Genomic DNA, 17,500 nt, shown 5'->3' with positions numbered 1-17,500 from the left:
TTTTTTTCTGAATCTATTGTGAATTGAATGTGCTTGTTCTGTAGAGAATGAAGAACCGAACGGTGGGTTCTCACGCAGAGTTTAAGGAGTTTAATCAATCTTTCTCAACCCCTCTCTTCCTCTTCCTCTCTGCAGGTGGGAGACATAGTGCGAGTAGCCAAAGATGAGACGTTCCCTGCCGATCTGGTGCTGCTGTCGTCTGACCGGGCCGAGGGAACCTGCCACATCACCACGGCCAGTTTGGACGGGGAGACCAACCTGAAGGTCTGTTTTCCGGGGGTCCTAAAGTCAGCATGGATGTGCAGATTAATTAGATTAAGAGACCCTTATTAGTCCCACAGCTGGGAAATTTCACCTCCCCATTTAACCCATTCGTGAAGTGACACACCACATACACACTGGTGAAGACGCACACACACACTAGGGGGCAGTGAGCACACTTGCCCGGAGCGGTGGGCAGCCCTAACCATATCGCCCGGGGAGCAGTTGGGGGTTAGGCGTCTTGCTCAAGGACACCTCAGTCATGGACTGTCGGCCCTGGGGATCGAACCTGCGACCTTCTGGTCACAGGGCCGGTTCCCTGACCTCCAACCCACAACTGCCCAACACATATTGTGGTATAATTAAGATCACTGACAGTTTTGTATTTATCATTAAATAGTGTATTTATGCATATTATCGCCAGATGTAACCGTTTTTGATGCTAAAGTAAATCTTTTTTGGTAGATTAACGGTGGCGTAATATTCTGGATGTGCCTTCACCTTTAATAACAGACGTATTTACCAACTGCAGTAAATCTAAAGTATTTTTATTGGGCGAAACAGTAAAAACAGAAATGAACGATGTGCCGTCAGGTGTCCGCATTGCTTTCTAACCCTAACAAGATAAAGGTGAGCGTATGTCAAGCCCACAGCGGCTTCTCTGAGCACGAGACCCTTTTAAATGGGAACTAGCACCCAAGTAGGTCGGAGGAAAACGCTAAATTGTGCAAAAGTTTGGGTGCCCCAGTCACGTTCCGTCTTTTATTGATTTTGAAAGAGTATATAAGCCGCGCATCCTCTACAGCCCATGTGTCAAACACAAGGCCTGCGGGCCGGATCAGGCACCATCCAGTCCGGCCCTCCAAATTATTCCGATTTCCCACTAATTAGTCCATTTCACAATCAGCGGCACTACAATCCCCAGCATGCACTGCAACGTAATTTGCAATGACACCCCACTCCCAGCAACAATACCAGCTTCGTTCCAGCTTCAGTTCATCCAACATAAACACTGTAAACACTTTTTAGAGCAGGTACAGCAGCAGCAATATAATGTATTACTAAATTATAATTATTTATGCTCGGCTGCAAGTGTCACTAAGGTAAGCTAATGTTAAGAGAGCCTGGTCAATAAAGTCCATGAAGCTTTGGTGTTTTTTGAGATGAATGTTTGTGTAAACAACACATTTTGGTTATAAAAAGTTCAGTGTGCTCTCCTTCTTAAGACATTTTCCTCACGAAAAGACAGAAGATTTAAAAAAAAAAAAAAGCTCTTTAAACCCGACGGTTCTTGTTTCGACCGGGCTGTTTTAATCTCCAGGGTATATTTCGGTTTGTCCATCTGACTTTACGCAACCAAATTGAATGGCAAATTATTCAGTAACTGCATGAAATAAATGTAAATTTTTATTTTATTTATTTTTTTGTTAAAGTTCCTCAAATGAGCAGAACATGTTTTATTTATTGCTACACACTTCCAATTCACTGCTGAAAGTCCAAAAATCTCAGACGCTCTTTGTGTTGTTCTCTAAAAGTGATGTTTCCAGAGCAGATCACTGAAGAGACGCTGTCTGTTTATAGTTTAGAGCCCAGATTTGGGGAAAAACGGCTCGACTTTCAGTAGAAAAACAAAGTTCAGCTTCTTTTATTATAAGGGTTTAAAATGACGTCACCGTCTATTAGACTGGAGAGAAGAGCTACAGCCTCACACGACGCCCAGCTTCTGAATGGAGCTTATGGAGTATGAACGTTATGGAGAACATGACCAAGTGCGGTTTTGGAACCACCGGTGGTCCCGAGGAGTTGAAGAGGTTAAAATGACCCCAAAGAAAAGCTTAAACAGTGGATTTCTGTCACAGCAGAAAACTAAAACTAGAGGTCTATATCTGTACCCATACAGCTGTATAGACAACGTATTGCTCAGCGCTGCAGCTCTGATGGCGGTTTTTTTTGGTGTACAGACTCACTATGCAGTCCCAGAGACGGCTGTGTCCCAATCTGTGTCCCAGCTGGAGGCTCTACAGGCCGTGGTGGAGTGCCAGCAGCCAGAAGCAGATTTGTACAGGTACCTAACAGAGGTGTACGTTTGATAATGGAACAATTTGATGAAGAATAGCTGGAGACTTTTATTTTGGCCAAAAAATGAACACAGACTGTATTGAATACTGTTATAATCCGTTCTGACGTTCAAGAATGAACGTAGTACCTTTACACTGACGAGTCGCGAGGCCTTTATTCACTCCCCAGTGATCTTCAGTTCCGTTACAGTTCTTCAGAAGCAGTGAAATTCATGATGAAATCTAAAGATTTTTATTTGTATTTTTCATTTTCCCAAATTCTCTCCCCAATTTAGTCGTATCCAATACCACCCGCTAGTTAGGACTCCCCCCAGTCACACGATACCAAGCCAAGGCTTCCTCCGAGACTCTACATAGAACCATTTTCCAAAAGGTTCTATATAGAACCATCTACAGCACTTTCTCCAGCAAACAGAAGAACCCTTGCAAAGGGTTCAGATTGCTGGAGAAAGGGTTCATGATGAAAAAAACCCTTTAATCATGCAAAGGGTCCTTTAAGTGTGCATGGTTCCGTTATAAAAGAACCCTTGAAGAACCATCTTTCTACCATTTTTCCAACTAAACCCTCAGATGCATTGGTGCATATTTACACGCACTAATAACAGAACCAGCTAAGTGTGCCGCACTGTAGCACTCTTCACTCCAGAGTATTTATTACACACACCCCTCTGCTCCTTTAAAGGGTTTTACTCATAGAATAAGCCAGACTGGTGGCAGCTGTGACTCTCTGAGTCTCTGAGTTTTTGCTTTACTCAGCGGATCTGTCTCCCTCTCACAGGTTTGTTGGGAGAATAACAGTCACACAGCAAGGGGAGGAGATTGTGAGGTAGGTGTGGAGACACTTGGTCAGAACTTATTTGAAACCTTTTTTTGTTTTGTTCTCATTCCATATTAAATCTTTAGGACATGTTTGATGTAGGTAGAGTAGCTGACCATTTTTCATGTCCTGTTCAGACCTCTAGGACCAGAAAACCTTCTGCTTCGAGGAGCAAGATTGAAAAACACCAAAGAAATATTTGGTATGTTTTGTTGTTATTGTTTTTTTTTTTTTTAACATATACTGTCATTCTGGCTTGACTTACCAGATCAGATTTGAGGTTGGACAGACTTTGCAGAACACTGGTAAAAATCCCATTTAACCTGATGAGAAACCATAGAACATGTCTTGGTAGGGATCACAATACCTACATTTAGAGCCGGTTATTCATTCAGTCTAATGAGAAACTGTAGAACAGACTCGGTTTATATCACAATACCTACATTTAGAGCCGGTTATTCATTCAGTCTAATGAGAAACTGTAGAACGGACTCGGTTTATATCACAATACCTACATTTAGAGCCGGTTATTCATTCAGTCTAATGAGAAACTGTAGAACGGACTCGGTTTATATCACAATACCTACATTTAGAGTCGGTTATTCATTCAGTCTAATGAGAAACTGTAGAACAGACTCGGTTTATATCACAATACCTACATTTAGAGTCGGTTATTCATTCAGTCTAATGAGAAACTGTAGAACGGACTCGGTTTATATCACAATACCTACATTTAGAGCCGGTTATTCATTCAGTCTAATGAGAAACTGTAGAACGGACTCGGTTTATATCACAATACCTACATTTAGAGTCGGTTATTCATTCAGCCTAATGAGAAACTGTAGAACGGACTCGGTTTATATCACAATACCTACATTTAGAGCCGGTTATTCATTCAGTCTAATGAGAAACTGTAGAACAGACTCGGTTTATATCACAATACCTACATTTAGAGTCGGTTATTCATTCAGCCTAATGAGAAACTGTAGAACGGACTCGGTTTATATCACAATACCTACATTTAGAGCCGGTTATTCATTCAGTCTAATGAGAAACTGTAGAACAGACTCGGTTTATATCACAATACCTACATTTAGAGTCGGTTATTCATTCAGTCTAATGAGAAACTGTAGAACGGACTCGGTTTATATCACAATACCTACATTTAGAGTCGGTTATTCATTCAGCCTAATGAGAAACTGTAGAACGGACTCGGTTTATATCACAATACCTACATTTAGAGCCGGTTATTCATTCAGTCTAATGAGAAACTGTAGAACAGACTCGGTTTATATCACAATACCTACATTTAGAGTCGGTTATTCATTCAGCCTAATGAGAAACTGTAGAACGGACTCGGTTTATATCACAATACCTACATTTAGAGCCGGTTATTCATTCAGTCTAATGAGAAACTGTAGAACAGACTCGGTTTATATCACAATACCTACATTTAGAGCCGGTTATTCATTCAGCCTAATGAGAAACTGTAGAACGGACTCGGTTTATATCACAATACCTACATTTAGAGTCGGTTATTCATTCAGTCTAATGAGAAACTTTAGAAAGGACTCGGTTTATATCACAATACCTACATTTAGAGCCGGTTATTCATTCAGTCTAATGAGAAACTGTAGAACGGACTCGGTTTATATCACAATACCTACATTTAGAGTCGGTTATTCATTCAGCCTAATGAGAAACTGTAGAACGGACTCGGTTTATATCACAATACCTACATTTAGAGTCGGTTATTCATTCAGTCTAATGAGAAACTGTAGAACAGACTCGGTTTATATCACAATACCTACATTTAGAGTCGGTTATTCATTCAGTCTAATGAGAAACTGTAGAACAGACTCGGTTTATATCACAATACCTACATTTAGAGTCGGTTATTCATTCAGTCTAATGAGAAACTGTAGAACAGACTCGGTTTATATCACAATACCTACATTTAGAGTCGGTTATTCATTCAGCCTAATGAGAAACTGTAGAACGGACTCGGTTTATATCACAATACCTACATTTAGAGTCGGTTATTCATTCAGTCTAATGAGAAACTGTAGAACGGACTCGGTTTATATCACAATACCTACATTTAGAGTCGGTTATTCATTCAGTCTAACGAGAAACTGTAGAACGGACTCGGTTTGTATCACAATACCTACATTTAGAGCCGGTTATTCATTCAGTCTAACGAGAAACTGTAGAACGGACTCGGTTTATATCACAATACCTACATTTAGAGCCGGTTATTCATTCAGCCTAATGAGAAACTGTAGAACGGACTCGGTTTATATCACAATACCTACATTTAGAGTCGGTTATTCATTCAGTCTAATGAGAAACTGTAGAACGGACTCGGTTTATATCACAATACCTACATTTAGAGTCGGTTATTCATTCAGCCTAATGAGAAACTGTAGAACGGACTCGGTTTATATCACAATACCTACATTTAGAGTCGGTTATTCATTCAGTCTAATGAGAAACTGTAGAACGGACTCGGTTTATATCACAATACCTACATTTAGAGTCGGTTATTCATTCAGTCTAATGAGAAACTGTAGAACGGACTCGGTTTATATCACAATACCTACATTTAGAGTCGGTTATTCATTCAGTCTAATGAGAAACTGTAGAACGGACTCGGTTTATATCACAATACCTACATTTAGAGTCGGTTATTCATTCAGTCTAATGAGAAACTGTAGAACGGACTCGGTTTATATCACAATACCTACATTTAGAGCCGGTTATTCATTCAGTCTAATGAGAAACTGTAGAACGGACTCGGTTTATATCACAATACCTACATTTAGAGTCGGTTATTCATTCAGCCTAATGAGAAACTGTAGAACAGACTCGGTTTATATCACAATACCTACATTTAGAGTCGGTTATTCATTCAGTCTAATGAGAAACTGTAGAACGGACTCGGTTTATATCACAATACCTACATTTAGAGTCGGTTATTCATTCAGTCTAATGAGAAACTGTAGAACAGACTCGGTTTATATCACAATACCTACATTTAGAGTCGGTTATTCATTCAGTCTAATGAGAAACTGTAGAACAGACTCGGTTTATATCACAATACCTACATTTAGAGTCGGTTATTCATTCAGCCTAATGAGAAACTGTAGAACGGACTCGGTTTATATCACAATACCTACATTTAGAGCCGGTTATTCATTCAGTCTAATGAGAAACTGTAGAACGGACTCGGTTTATATCACAATACCTACATTTAGAGTCGGTTATTCATTCAGTCTAATGAGAAACTGTAGAACGGACTCGGTTTATATCACAATACCTACATTTAGAGCCGGTTATTCATTCAGTCTAATGAGAAACTGTAGAACGGACTCGGTTTATATCACAATACCTACATTTAGAGTCGGTTATTCATTCAGTCTAATGAGAAACTGTAGAACGGACTCGGTTTATATCACAATACCTACATTTAGAGCCGGTTATTCATTCAGCCTAATGAGAAACTGTAGAACGGACTCGGTTTATATCACAATACCTACATTTAGAGTCGGTTATTCATTCAGCCTAATGAGAAACTGTAGAACAGACTCGGTTTATATCACAATACCTACATTTAGAGTCGGTTATTCATTCAGCCTAATGAGAAACTGTAGAACAGACTCGGTTTATATCACAATACCTACATTTAGAGTCGGTTATTCATTCAGCCTAATGAGAAACTGTAGAACAGACTCGGTTTATATCACAACATATATACTCTAATTCATGAAAAGTGGTGGAGTTGGGCCTCTTAATGTACTGTTTGTGTTCTGTCTGGCTCAGGTGTGGCCGTGTACACAGGCATGGAATCAAAGATGGCTCTAAATTACAAGTGCAAGTCCCAGAAGCGTTCAGCGGTGGAGAAGTGCGTGAGCTTCCACATCTTTCTCCGCTTTTGAATGAAAAATTTTGTGCTTTTTTTGGTCCGCTCACTCGTTTTGCTGTGTAATGGCCATAATCTCTTTCTCTCTGCCCTGCCTCTCAGGTCCATGAATACGTTTCTCATCATCTACTTGGGCATCCTGCTTTTCGAGGCCATCCTCAGCACCATATTAAAGTATGCCTGGCAGGCGGAGAACAAGTGGGACGAGCCTTTCTACAATGAGAAAACTGAGCAGGAACGCAACAGCAGCAAGGTGAAGCACATTCATCCCGGTAGGATACAAGAGCAGTAAGCTGGTGCACAGGTGTATCGGAAGCACAGCAGTCTTCTACCTCCCTCCGCTAAGGTTTAAGGGCCCATATCATGGAAAACTGATTCTTCCTTACTTTGAAATAAGAGTTTGTGTGTATGTTGTAAAATATGTTGTTCTCTCCACAACCCATATATGGAAACTAGGCGGCAAAAACAGCCAGTTTTGAATGCTTTGATTCTGTGATGTTACAGGAAATGTTACAAATGGGTCCTTAAAGACAAATCGACAAATGTGGACTTACAGGTGCAATATGTAGAAAACATATCGATTCCTGAAAAAGCAAGAGTTATATAGCAGGTGTTATGGTATAAGCAAGAGTGCCTTAAATTCGGAGGCTCATTTGATCTCCCACATTATATATAACATATATTACGGCTGTATAAATATCTAGTATTTGTCTATAGCGTTCTACTGATTGGACATGATTATTTAAATGTGTACATACCTCATGTATGTATTTGTGTACTTAATTGCGTGTTGGAAAAAAAGCATATAACAACTTTGTGAGTGTCATATAAACCTATTTAATCGATAAATATGCTTTTGTTTTTGATCCTTAAAAATCTGGAGCAAAATCTCATTTGAATATTCAAATGCTGTTTCTGTAAAAGCATGAATGTTTATATAACAGTAACATACCTGGAATGTCCACTTTTAAAACATTTCCACAGTGCAAAACCCATCCTTGTAACATTTATGGTAATGCTCAGCTCTGACATTTCTAGAATGCAATGCCCAGCCTATGGGAATATTACGGGAATACAGTTGCCTGCCTCTATAACATTTCTGGAGTGCCATCCCTCCCCCTATAAAATAAAAGGAATGCAGTGCCCATCCAAGCTTCACACTTCACCTCACGTTTGTTAGCAGCCTTAAGCTTGGTTGTGTCGTTTTTGCAGATTCTGAAGTTCATCTCGGATTTCTTGGCCTTCCTGGTTCTGTATAACTTCATCATCCCCATTTCCCTCTACGTTACTGTGGAGATGCAAAAGTTCCTGGGCTCGTTCTTCATTGGCTGGGACCTGGACTTGTACCATGAGGAGAGTGACCAAAGAGCCCAGGTCAACACCTCGGACCTTAATGAGGAGCTGGGTCAGGTGGGTGTACATATTTAAGTGTTTTTGTGTCTGTAAAGATTTACGTCAGTGTTTCTGAATAGTATTTGAGCTGTAAAAGCCATGAAAATTACAATCCCACTGCACCAAATGTTCAGAGATGTTTTTGGTCATGCACATGGAGATGAGACCATAGGTTTACAAGACAGCAGTGCATCCTGCTATGATGGATGGTTTGGAGACTGTGGCTCTGTCTAAAAGACAGGAGGCTGAGCTGGAGGTGGCGGAGATGAAGATGCTGAGATTTTCGTTGGGAGTGACCAGGCTGGACAAGATTAGAAATGAGCAGATCAGAGGGACGGTGAAGGTGGAGCAGTTTGGAGATAAAGCCAGAGAGGCCAGGTTGAGATGGTTTGGACATGTGTTGAGGAGGAATAGTGGAGATATTGGGCAAAGAATGTTGGAGATGGAGCTGCCGGGTAGAAGGAGAAGAGGTGGACCTCAGAGAAGGTTTATGTATGTAGTGAAGGTGGACATGGAGATGGTTGGTGTGAAAGTAGAGGAGGCAGTGGATAGGGCACGATGGAGGCAGATGATCCGCTGTGGCGACCCCTAAAGGGAGCAGCCGAAAGAAGAAGAAGAAGAAGACATGGAGATGAGACCACCTGGTCACTTTTCCATGACTCCATCTGTGAAATAAAAATGTGTTTTAAATAAAAATGCCATTAACTAGGCTGGGGCCGTATTACAGAAACATCCCATCTTTTTATCTTAACGTAAGATCTGACGTTAGACAGCTAACGTTAGCTACTGTTACTGAGGTGAAAAGGGTCAAATAAAACTAAAGCATTATAAACTGAGTGTTAAGATTATTGTGTCAGCGCCCCCTCCTGTTAATCAGAGCATCGCTGCTCCACAGTTTCAGTCTCCATTTCCCAAACGCTTTAGCCGAACGTGCTAATGTTACTCCTCCTAATAAACAGACACACGTTCAGCTCCGCCTCCTCATTATTCACCACCATCACTGTAATATTTCATCATCAACATTCACACAGGAAGGTGATCAGAGGGACGGCGGAGTTTGCGTCTTCAGCGTCGTGGGATTTTAATCGCTGTTAGACAAAAAAAGCTCAGGTCAAAGCAGCGTTTTCAGTGTAGATAAATGAAGCTTCATTATGCTGGTAATAGTGAACTGCACTGCCCATCACTGCATAAAACAACAGAAACGGGTGTTTTTATTGTTTTACAGAAGTTAAGACGCTCTGGAGTTCATCTTAAAGTAAAGAAAATATTTAGGATATTTTGGCAACTTGGGATGTTTCTGTAAAACCATTTTCTCATCTGGAAATAAGAGAAGACTGTAGACTTGAGAGCTGCTGTTCTGTAAAGGCTTCTGTCCTAAACTCAGTCTTAAGTGAAGTTGCCATGACAGCAAAGCAGATAAGATATGAGCTCAGGCTTAAGAATTCTCTGTAATTTGGCCCCTGGACTGTAGAGATGGCCAGAGCAAATTAGCCACACAGATGGTTTTATGCAACGCCAGTACGTTCAACATTTCCTTTACCATCACAAGTTTTTTTTAAATGTATGTGCAGCTATATAGTTTTCTAATGAATTTATAGGTAACATTGCATTTATATTCAGTTTGCATTCTGCATTTGATATTTGACTTTTTCTGTTTGTAAGCATGTTAAAATATAAACAATCTTTTTTTTCCTCAAAATAAGACTCAACAGTGACATTTCAGAAAATTATAAGCATAATATCTCCTCCTCTACTGTAAACACTAATGTGGTATGCATTGAAAGTCTAGAATCTTCACTTGTACACACTTATTTCACACACTTGTACACACTTATTACACATATAATAATTGAATAAAACATAAGAAAATACATTTCAGGGTGTGAACACCATGAGAGAACTAACAGAGGCCCTCTGTAATGTCGTGGTCTAGGTGGAGTACGTTTTTACTGACAAAACAGGCACTTTGACTGAGAACGAGATGCAGTTCCGGGAATGCTCCATCAACGGCATCAAATATCAGGAGATCAACGGCAAGCTCGTCCCAGAGGGAATGACAGACGACACACCAGACGCTGCTGTTCCTCGGCTGGTAAGCCTGAGAGAGATCTGTGGAAACGCTTCATTTCTTTCTGTTTTTGCTTTGTTTGCGTCTCTCGTGTGGGTCGATGTATTTGATGTACGTACAGAAACACAAATCAGTCAATCAGCCTTTATTTAATCTCAGAGAACATGAGGGTCACCCTCATTTACAGTGTGGATGCAGAGCAAGGGACTGATGATGTGTAACACCATATCAAATAAAAAAGTAAATTTAATAAATAGACAAAAGACTCAAATCAGGTAAGTATAAAAAAAGAAACATTTAATAATAAAAATACATAAAAATGCCATAAAAATGTAAAACGATAATTAAAACCTAGCTAAAATGTAAAAGTTATTAAAATCAAATCAAAATAAAATGAACGGAGGAAAAAGATCAAAATGTAAACTAAAAATGTATTAAAATGACAATAAAATAATCATAATTAGAACAAGAATATGAATAATAATAAGTAAATATATAATAACAAATAAATAATAAAATAAGATAAAAAAAAGGTAAGAGAGTTGGGGGCAAAGGGGAGGTGGTTAGAGAGTAACCGTTTAAAATGACTGAGTGACGCTCAGAGTGCTCAGATTTCCCCCGTTCGGGAAGAACCCTCGAGACCTGGCATGTGATGCCACCACTGGAGCGAGTCTGATAAACACCATTATGTACAGACGTCATTGAAGTAATATACTCTGGCATACGACCACAGAGTTTTATAAATAAAAATAAACCAGTGGGTTTCCCGCTGTGTTGCTAGTGAGGGACCTCCAACATTTTCATACAAATGAAACAGGTACAGAATTTGAGCGTGGTGCTGTAGTAAGATGCCACCTTTGCCAGTTTTATGTATTCCGTGAACAACTGTGATTGGTATTATTGAAAAGTGGAAATGTTTAGGAACCACAGTTCAAACCTCCTCTGGCATCAACATCAGCACAAAAACCGCGCCGGGAGCTTCATGGCAGGGTGTGGCATGCGCCCACCCCCGGGCCCCGACGATGACGGCCGAGAGACCTGGCAGAAGGGCGGGGCCCGAGCGCTCAGCGGGGACACACCTCGGCGAGGACGCCAGGGAGGGAGACGCGCATGTGGAGGGGTGGCACACAAAGCCCGAACTCACCAGAGGGACACGAGGCATGAGAGCGGCGGCGGGAGGAGGAGGAGGGCAAAGACGCTGGTGCCAAACGTGAGACGCACCAGTGCAAGGAGCGAGTCCCGAGCTCCGCCGCTTGGGCCCCACCCCTTGTTATGCTGCGAGGCTGCTACGTTTGACCCAGGTGGCTGAGCAGCTGGGGGCGGTAACGGGGAGGCGGAGCGGCGAGCTCTCGTTCCCTCTTGGCTCTGGTGCTCACACTGCCCTTAATGAGAGGAGCTGATTCTCATCAGGCTGAAGAGCTGCATACAAGGCTTACATCACCCAGCACAATGGCAAGCATCGGATGGAGTGGCGTAAAATGCCGCCACTGGACTCTGGAGCAGTGGAAACGTATTCTGTGGAGTGTCGGATCACTTTTCTCTATCTGTCAGTCTGATGGATGACTTTGGGTTTGGGGAATGCCAGGAGAACGTTACCTGCCTGACTGCATTGTTCCAGCTGAAAAGTTTGGTGGAGGAGGGATAATGATACGGGGGTGTTTTTCAGGGTTTGGTCTAGAACCCTTTATTTCCAGTGAATGCTTCAGCAGAACAAGACATTTTGGACAATTATGCTTCCAACTTGGAACAGTTTGGGGAAAAACCTTTTCTGTTGCTGCACAAAGCAGCTCCATAAAGGCCTGGCTGGGTGAGTTTGGTGTGGAAGAGCTTGACTGGCCCATTTGCCCATTTGGTCAGAGCCACACGGCTGCCGCTCATAATTTATATAGCCGTGCCACTAGTGAAGTTATCCTAGAGTCCTAGAGTCCTTCCCGCGTTTTCACTGCTCCCCAAAGAAAATAAATGTGTGCAGTGGACACAAAGCGTCAGGATGTATTTCTTCTGGGATTTTAAGGGGTTTTTGTTTAAATATATCCGTCTGTCTGTTTCAGAGCAGAGAAGAGGAGCTGTTCCTGAAAGCCGTGTCTCTGTGCCACACAGTGCAGATCAGCTATGACCAGACAGACGGCCCGGGGGAGCCCTTCTCCCACGCCAATGGATTCACCACTCAGATGGAGTATTACGCCTCCTCTCCTGACGAAAAGGCCCTGGTGGAAGCCACCAAGAGGTAAAGCAGATCTGCCCACGCACTGCAGAGTGTAAACACACAGCTTTCAGCATTGCATCGTCTCAGCGGGCGACACTGAAGACACGTACTGTGGCCAGAAGATCACTCATCATACTGCATGAAATGGTTTATGTAAAATGTTGAACATAAATAAACATAAATAAAATGCCTTTTCCCTGGTTTAACCTGCGTGAAATGTTTTTGTAGGATGGGAGTGACATTCACAGGAAGCAACGGTGAAGTCATGGAGATCAGAACCTTTGGGAAATCGGAAAAGTGAGAGGAGTTTAAGATTATTTTGGGGGAAGGCAGTAAACTATGTCTGTAACTACATGTGCTTATGAGATTAAATGTACTTCTTTAACTTTCCTCACAGATACAAACTCCTCCATGTGCTGGAGTTTGATCCAAATCGAAGGCGAATGAGTGTAATACTGCAGACTCCATCAGGTATGTACAAGAAAACCACTGATTATTTTATTTATTATTTTTTTTCTTTCTATTTCTGTGTTCAGAGCAGTTCAGAGCGGTTTGGTGTGAAATGCTTCGTACTAGAGAAACTTACCGAGTCAGAACTGTTCACAGTGGTGGTGATAGGAACCAGACGTCCCCCTCTAAAAGCTCCTCAGTTATTATTCTCAGTTATTACATGGAATGGTTATGAATTCACTGCCTGATGTTTGAGTGCGTTTACATGCACTTAATACTCCGATAATTGCAGAAATTCAAGTATTGTCAGTAATCGGATCGATGCGTTTACGTGCACTTGAGTAATCGGATAACGGGGAAACTCCAGGTCTACGTGAGTCAGACAGTAATCAGATAATGGGGAAACTCCAGGTCTACAGGAGTCAGACAGTAATCAGATAATGGAGAAACTCCAGGTCTACATGAGTTAGACAGTAATCAGATAACGGGGAAACTCCAGGTCTACAGGAGTCAGACAGTAATCAGATAATGGGGAAACTCCAGGTCTACAGGAGTCAGGCAGTAATCAGATAATGGGGAAACCCCAGGTCTACAGGAGTCAGACAGTAATCAGATAATGGAGAAACTCCAGGTCTACAGGAGTCAGACAGTAATCAGATGATGGGGAAACTCCAGGTCTACATGAGTCAGACAGTAATCAGATGATGGGGAAACTCCAGGTCTACATGAGTCAGACAGTAATCAGATAATGGGGAAACTCCAGGTCTACAGGAGTCAGACAGTAATCAGATAATGGGGAAACTCCAGGTCTACAGGAGTCAGACAGTAATCAGATGATGGGGAAACTCCAGGTCTACATGAGTCAGACAGTAATCAGATAATGGGGAAACTCCAGGTCTACATGAGTCAGACAGTAATCAGATGATGGGGAAACTCCAGGTCTACAGGAGTCAGACAGTAATCAGATAATGGGGAAACTCCAGGTCTACATGAGTCAGACAGTAATCAGATAATGGAGAAACTCCAGGTCTACGTGAGTCAGACAGTAATCAGATAATGGGGAAACTCCAGGTCTACAGGAGTCAGACAGTAATCAGATAATGGAGAAACTCCAGGTCTACATGAGTTAGACAGTAATCAGATAACGGGGAAACTCCAGGTCTACAGGAGTCAGACAGTAATCAGATAATGGGGAAACTCCAGGTCTACAGGAGTCAGGCAGTAATCAGATAATGGGGAAACCCCAGGTCTACAGGAGTCAGACAGTAATCAGATAATGGAGAAACTCCAGGTCTACAGGAGTCAGACAGTAATCAGATGATGGGGAAACTCCAGGTCTACATGAGTCAGACAGTAATCAGATGATGGGGAAACTCCAGGTCTACATGAGTCAGACAGTAATCAGATAATGGGGAAACTCCAGGTCTACAGGAGTCAGACAGTAATCAGATAATGGGGAAACTCCAGGTCTACAGGAGTCAGACAGTAATCAGATGATGGGGAAACTCCAGGTCTACATGAGTCAGACAGTAATCAGATAATGGGGAAACTCCAGGTCTACATGAGTCAGACAGTAATCAGATAATGGGGGAACTCCAGGTCTACGTGAGTCAGACAGTAATCAGATAATGGGGAAACTCCAGGTCTACGTGAGTCAGACAGTAATCAGATAATGGGGAAACTCCAGATCTACATGAGTCAGACAGTAATCAGATAATGGGGAAACTCCAGGTCTACATGAGTCAGACAGTAATCAGATAATGGGGAAACTCCAGGTCTACAGGAGTCAGACAGTAATCAGATAATGGGGAAACTCCAGGTCTACAGGAGTCAGACAGTAATCAGATGATGGGGAAACTCCAGATCTACATGAGTCAGACAGTAATCAGATAACGGGGAAACTCCAGGTCTACAGGAGTCAGACAGTAATCAGATGATGGGGAAACTCCAGGTCTACAGGAGTCAGACAGTAATCAGATGATGGGGAAACTCCAGGTCTACAGGAGTCAGACAGTAATCAGATAACAGGGAAACTCCAGGTCTACAGGAGTCAGACAGTAATCAGATAATGGGGAAACTCCAGGTCTACATGAGTCAGACAGTAATCAGATAACGGGGAAACTCCAGGTCTACAGGAGTCAGACAGTAATCAGATAATGGGGAAACTCCAGGTCTACATGAGTCAGACAGTAATCAGATAACAGGGAAACTCCAGGACTACAGGAGTCAGACAGTAATCAGATAATGGGGAAACTCCAGGTCTACAGGAGTCAGACAGTAATCAGATAATGAAGATTTTAATATTTAAATCTTTCATTTCGTCAAGCACGTGTTCTGCTTCAGCGCCACGCCAAGTGTTTTACTGCGTCTCGCGGCATGGCTGCTCGCTTATTTCCGATGCCGCGGTCTGATCTCGCGCATGCGCAGATTGAGAAATCTGAAAGAAATCAGAGTAAGAGTTCACAGCACTGAGAAATCTGATCACTGAGCTGAAATCCAGCCGCTTTATTAGATTTATAGACCCTAAGAAATTACAGCGTGCTGTTTACACGACCATTTGAATATCAGATAACTGCAGAAATCCGATTATGAGCAGGTTATTGAGGCAAAATAGTCCCCAAAGAAAATGTATTATTTTACATTTTCCTGTTTTACCCTCATCAACGTTCCATATAAAAACTCAGACAAGTGTAGGTTCCGTGGTGGTTTTGGATAGCGCATCTCTATTAGACCTGATTACACGGCTTCTGACACTGTATGACTCACTGTTACCTCAACACGGACTCAGATATGCCACATAGAACGCTCACTAATGCTCACTAATGACCCTGATGAAACAGAGAGGGTTCACTGCCCAGCGCTGCATTGCTCATAAAGGATTCTCTACTGAAGTGCTGCTTTGTGTGTTTCAGGACAGAAGATATTATTCACTAAAGGAGCTGAGTCTGCAATTCTTCCCTACACAAAGAGTGGAGAGATAGAGAAAACGAGGGTGCATGTGGATGAGTTTGCTTTGGTAAGAGGCTCTGTGGCATCTGCACTGTGGACTGTAGGACTGTGATAATAAAGTTCACTCATATTATGATTTTCAGAGAATGCCAGAAAATTCCTGGGCACTAAAGTTTCCGATTCTGGAGTTTTAGTTTACTTTCAATAATCGGGTCGTTCTACAGAAGCGTCCACTGTCCTGTCTCTCCATAGGAGTCACTGGTGTTACCGATCCTCACTGGTGTTCCACATAATAAAGGAAACACCAGAGACGTTTTTAATGATCAATGCATTTCACAGAACATCAAACCACACGCTGTCCATCAGGGATGCTCCAAATATGGAATTTAATCCATTTCTATTTTTTCACAGTGACCTCAGAATAAAGTCGGTCACACCAGTGACGTCAGCTAAAAGCTTCGTATGAGATCATGAGCTGAATGAGAAGATCTCTGAGAACTGAGAGACACAGTGGACTCACCATGAGCTTTTCTCCATAGATCCTCAGAAAACAGGTCAAAGGAGGTCGAGTGACGTCATCGGTGTGACTTTTATTTCAAAATAAGAGACGCAGTAAGACCAGTGACACGACTCCTGGGGACTTTCATTGTATTTTATAATATTTATTTGGCGTTTGTTTTCTTTGTTATTTAATTTATATATTCTGTACTTATGTAGAGATTATTGCAGTTAAAATTGGTCATTTTTCTTCATAATATGGCCCCACATGACTGCGGGGACGAGCTCTTCTGTGGTGCTTGGAATTCTATATGATTGATTTAAAACCCAGTATTGCTAAATTGAGGCTCAAGAAGGTGAAATTGTTAAAATAATGGTGACACGCCTGGCGAATGGTGTTGGGTTCATTTCTGGCTGATTCCAGGTTGTTCAGCTGTTCTTCTGTCACAGCTGCCGACTGAAAAGCTGCTCAGTGGAGACGACAGTTTGGGAATTTAGTGTCGTCTCGTCTTCAGAGTCGGACCAAATCGGCTGTCGGTCAGATGTGGTCTTAACAGTGTCCGTTTTCTGTTTGAGGCAGAGTGAGAAGTAAAAACGTTCAAACGGCTCAAGGGTCTCCTACAGCTGTCACAGTCTCAGCAGAGTGATACAACGTCTGTGAGGTTTTGGCGAAATAACAGCACCGTTAAAACGACTCTCAACCAATCAGCTCGCACGGCCGGGAGCTGTTGTTAACTGTTGTCTAAAAATTTGATGCATAATTTATCTGTTGGAATTTTAAACGTTGAGTCATTGTTGTTTGGTTATACGTTTGATTTACGTTGCCTAAGTATGTACATGTAGTCACAATTAAATAACT

At 41.9% G+C, this 17,500-nt stretch overlaps 1 protein-coding gene across 7 annotated transcripts in view; it reads left to right on the top strand.

The window, feature by feature from the left end:
* The window catches only part of LOC108415043 (probable phospholipid-transporting ATPase IF), a 123,563-nt gene that overhangs the window by 33,563 nt on the left and 72,500 nt on the right, over nt 1–17,500 (top strand). For all 7 annotated transcript variants that reach the window (XM_037545135.1, XM_037545132.1, XM_037545131.1 and 4 more), the window contains exons 6-17: nt 136–264; nt 2,223–2,326; nt 3,118–3,165; nt 3,294–3,358; nt 6,979–7,060; nt 7,181–7,331; nt 8,291–8,488; nt 10,404–10,562; nt 12,590–12,765; nt 12,973–13,041; nt 13,142–13,215; nt 16,107–16,210. In XM_037545135.1, coding sequence (XP_037401032.1) covers nt 136–264; nt 2,223–2,326; nt 3,118–3,165; nt 3,294–3,358; nt 6,979–7,060; nt 7,181–7,331; nt 8,291–8,488; nt 10,404–10,562; nt 12,590–12,765; nt 12,973–13,041; nt 13,142–13,215; nt 16,107–16,210 — 1,359 coding nt within the window. The remainder of the gene's footprint in view (nt 1–135; nt 265–2,222; nt 2,327–3,117; nt 3,166–3,293; nt 3,359–6,978; nt 7,061–7,180; nt 7,332–8,290; nt 8,489–10,403; nt 10,563–12,589; nt 12,766–12,972; nt 13,042–13,141; nt 13,216–16,106; nt 16,211–17,500) is intronic.

Source organism: Pygocentrus nattereri, chromosome 15, assembly GCF_015220715.1.
Source record: "Pygocentrus nattereri isolate fPygNat1 chromosome 15, fPygNat1.pri, whole genome shotgun sequence".
NCBI classification, from domain to species: domain Eukaryota; kingdom Metazoa; phylum Chordata; class Actinopteri; order Characiformes; family Serrasalmidae; genus Pygocentrus; species Pygocentrus nattereri.
This window is presented reverse-complemented; position numbering and strand designations above follow the sequence as displayed.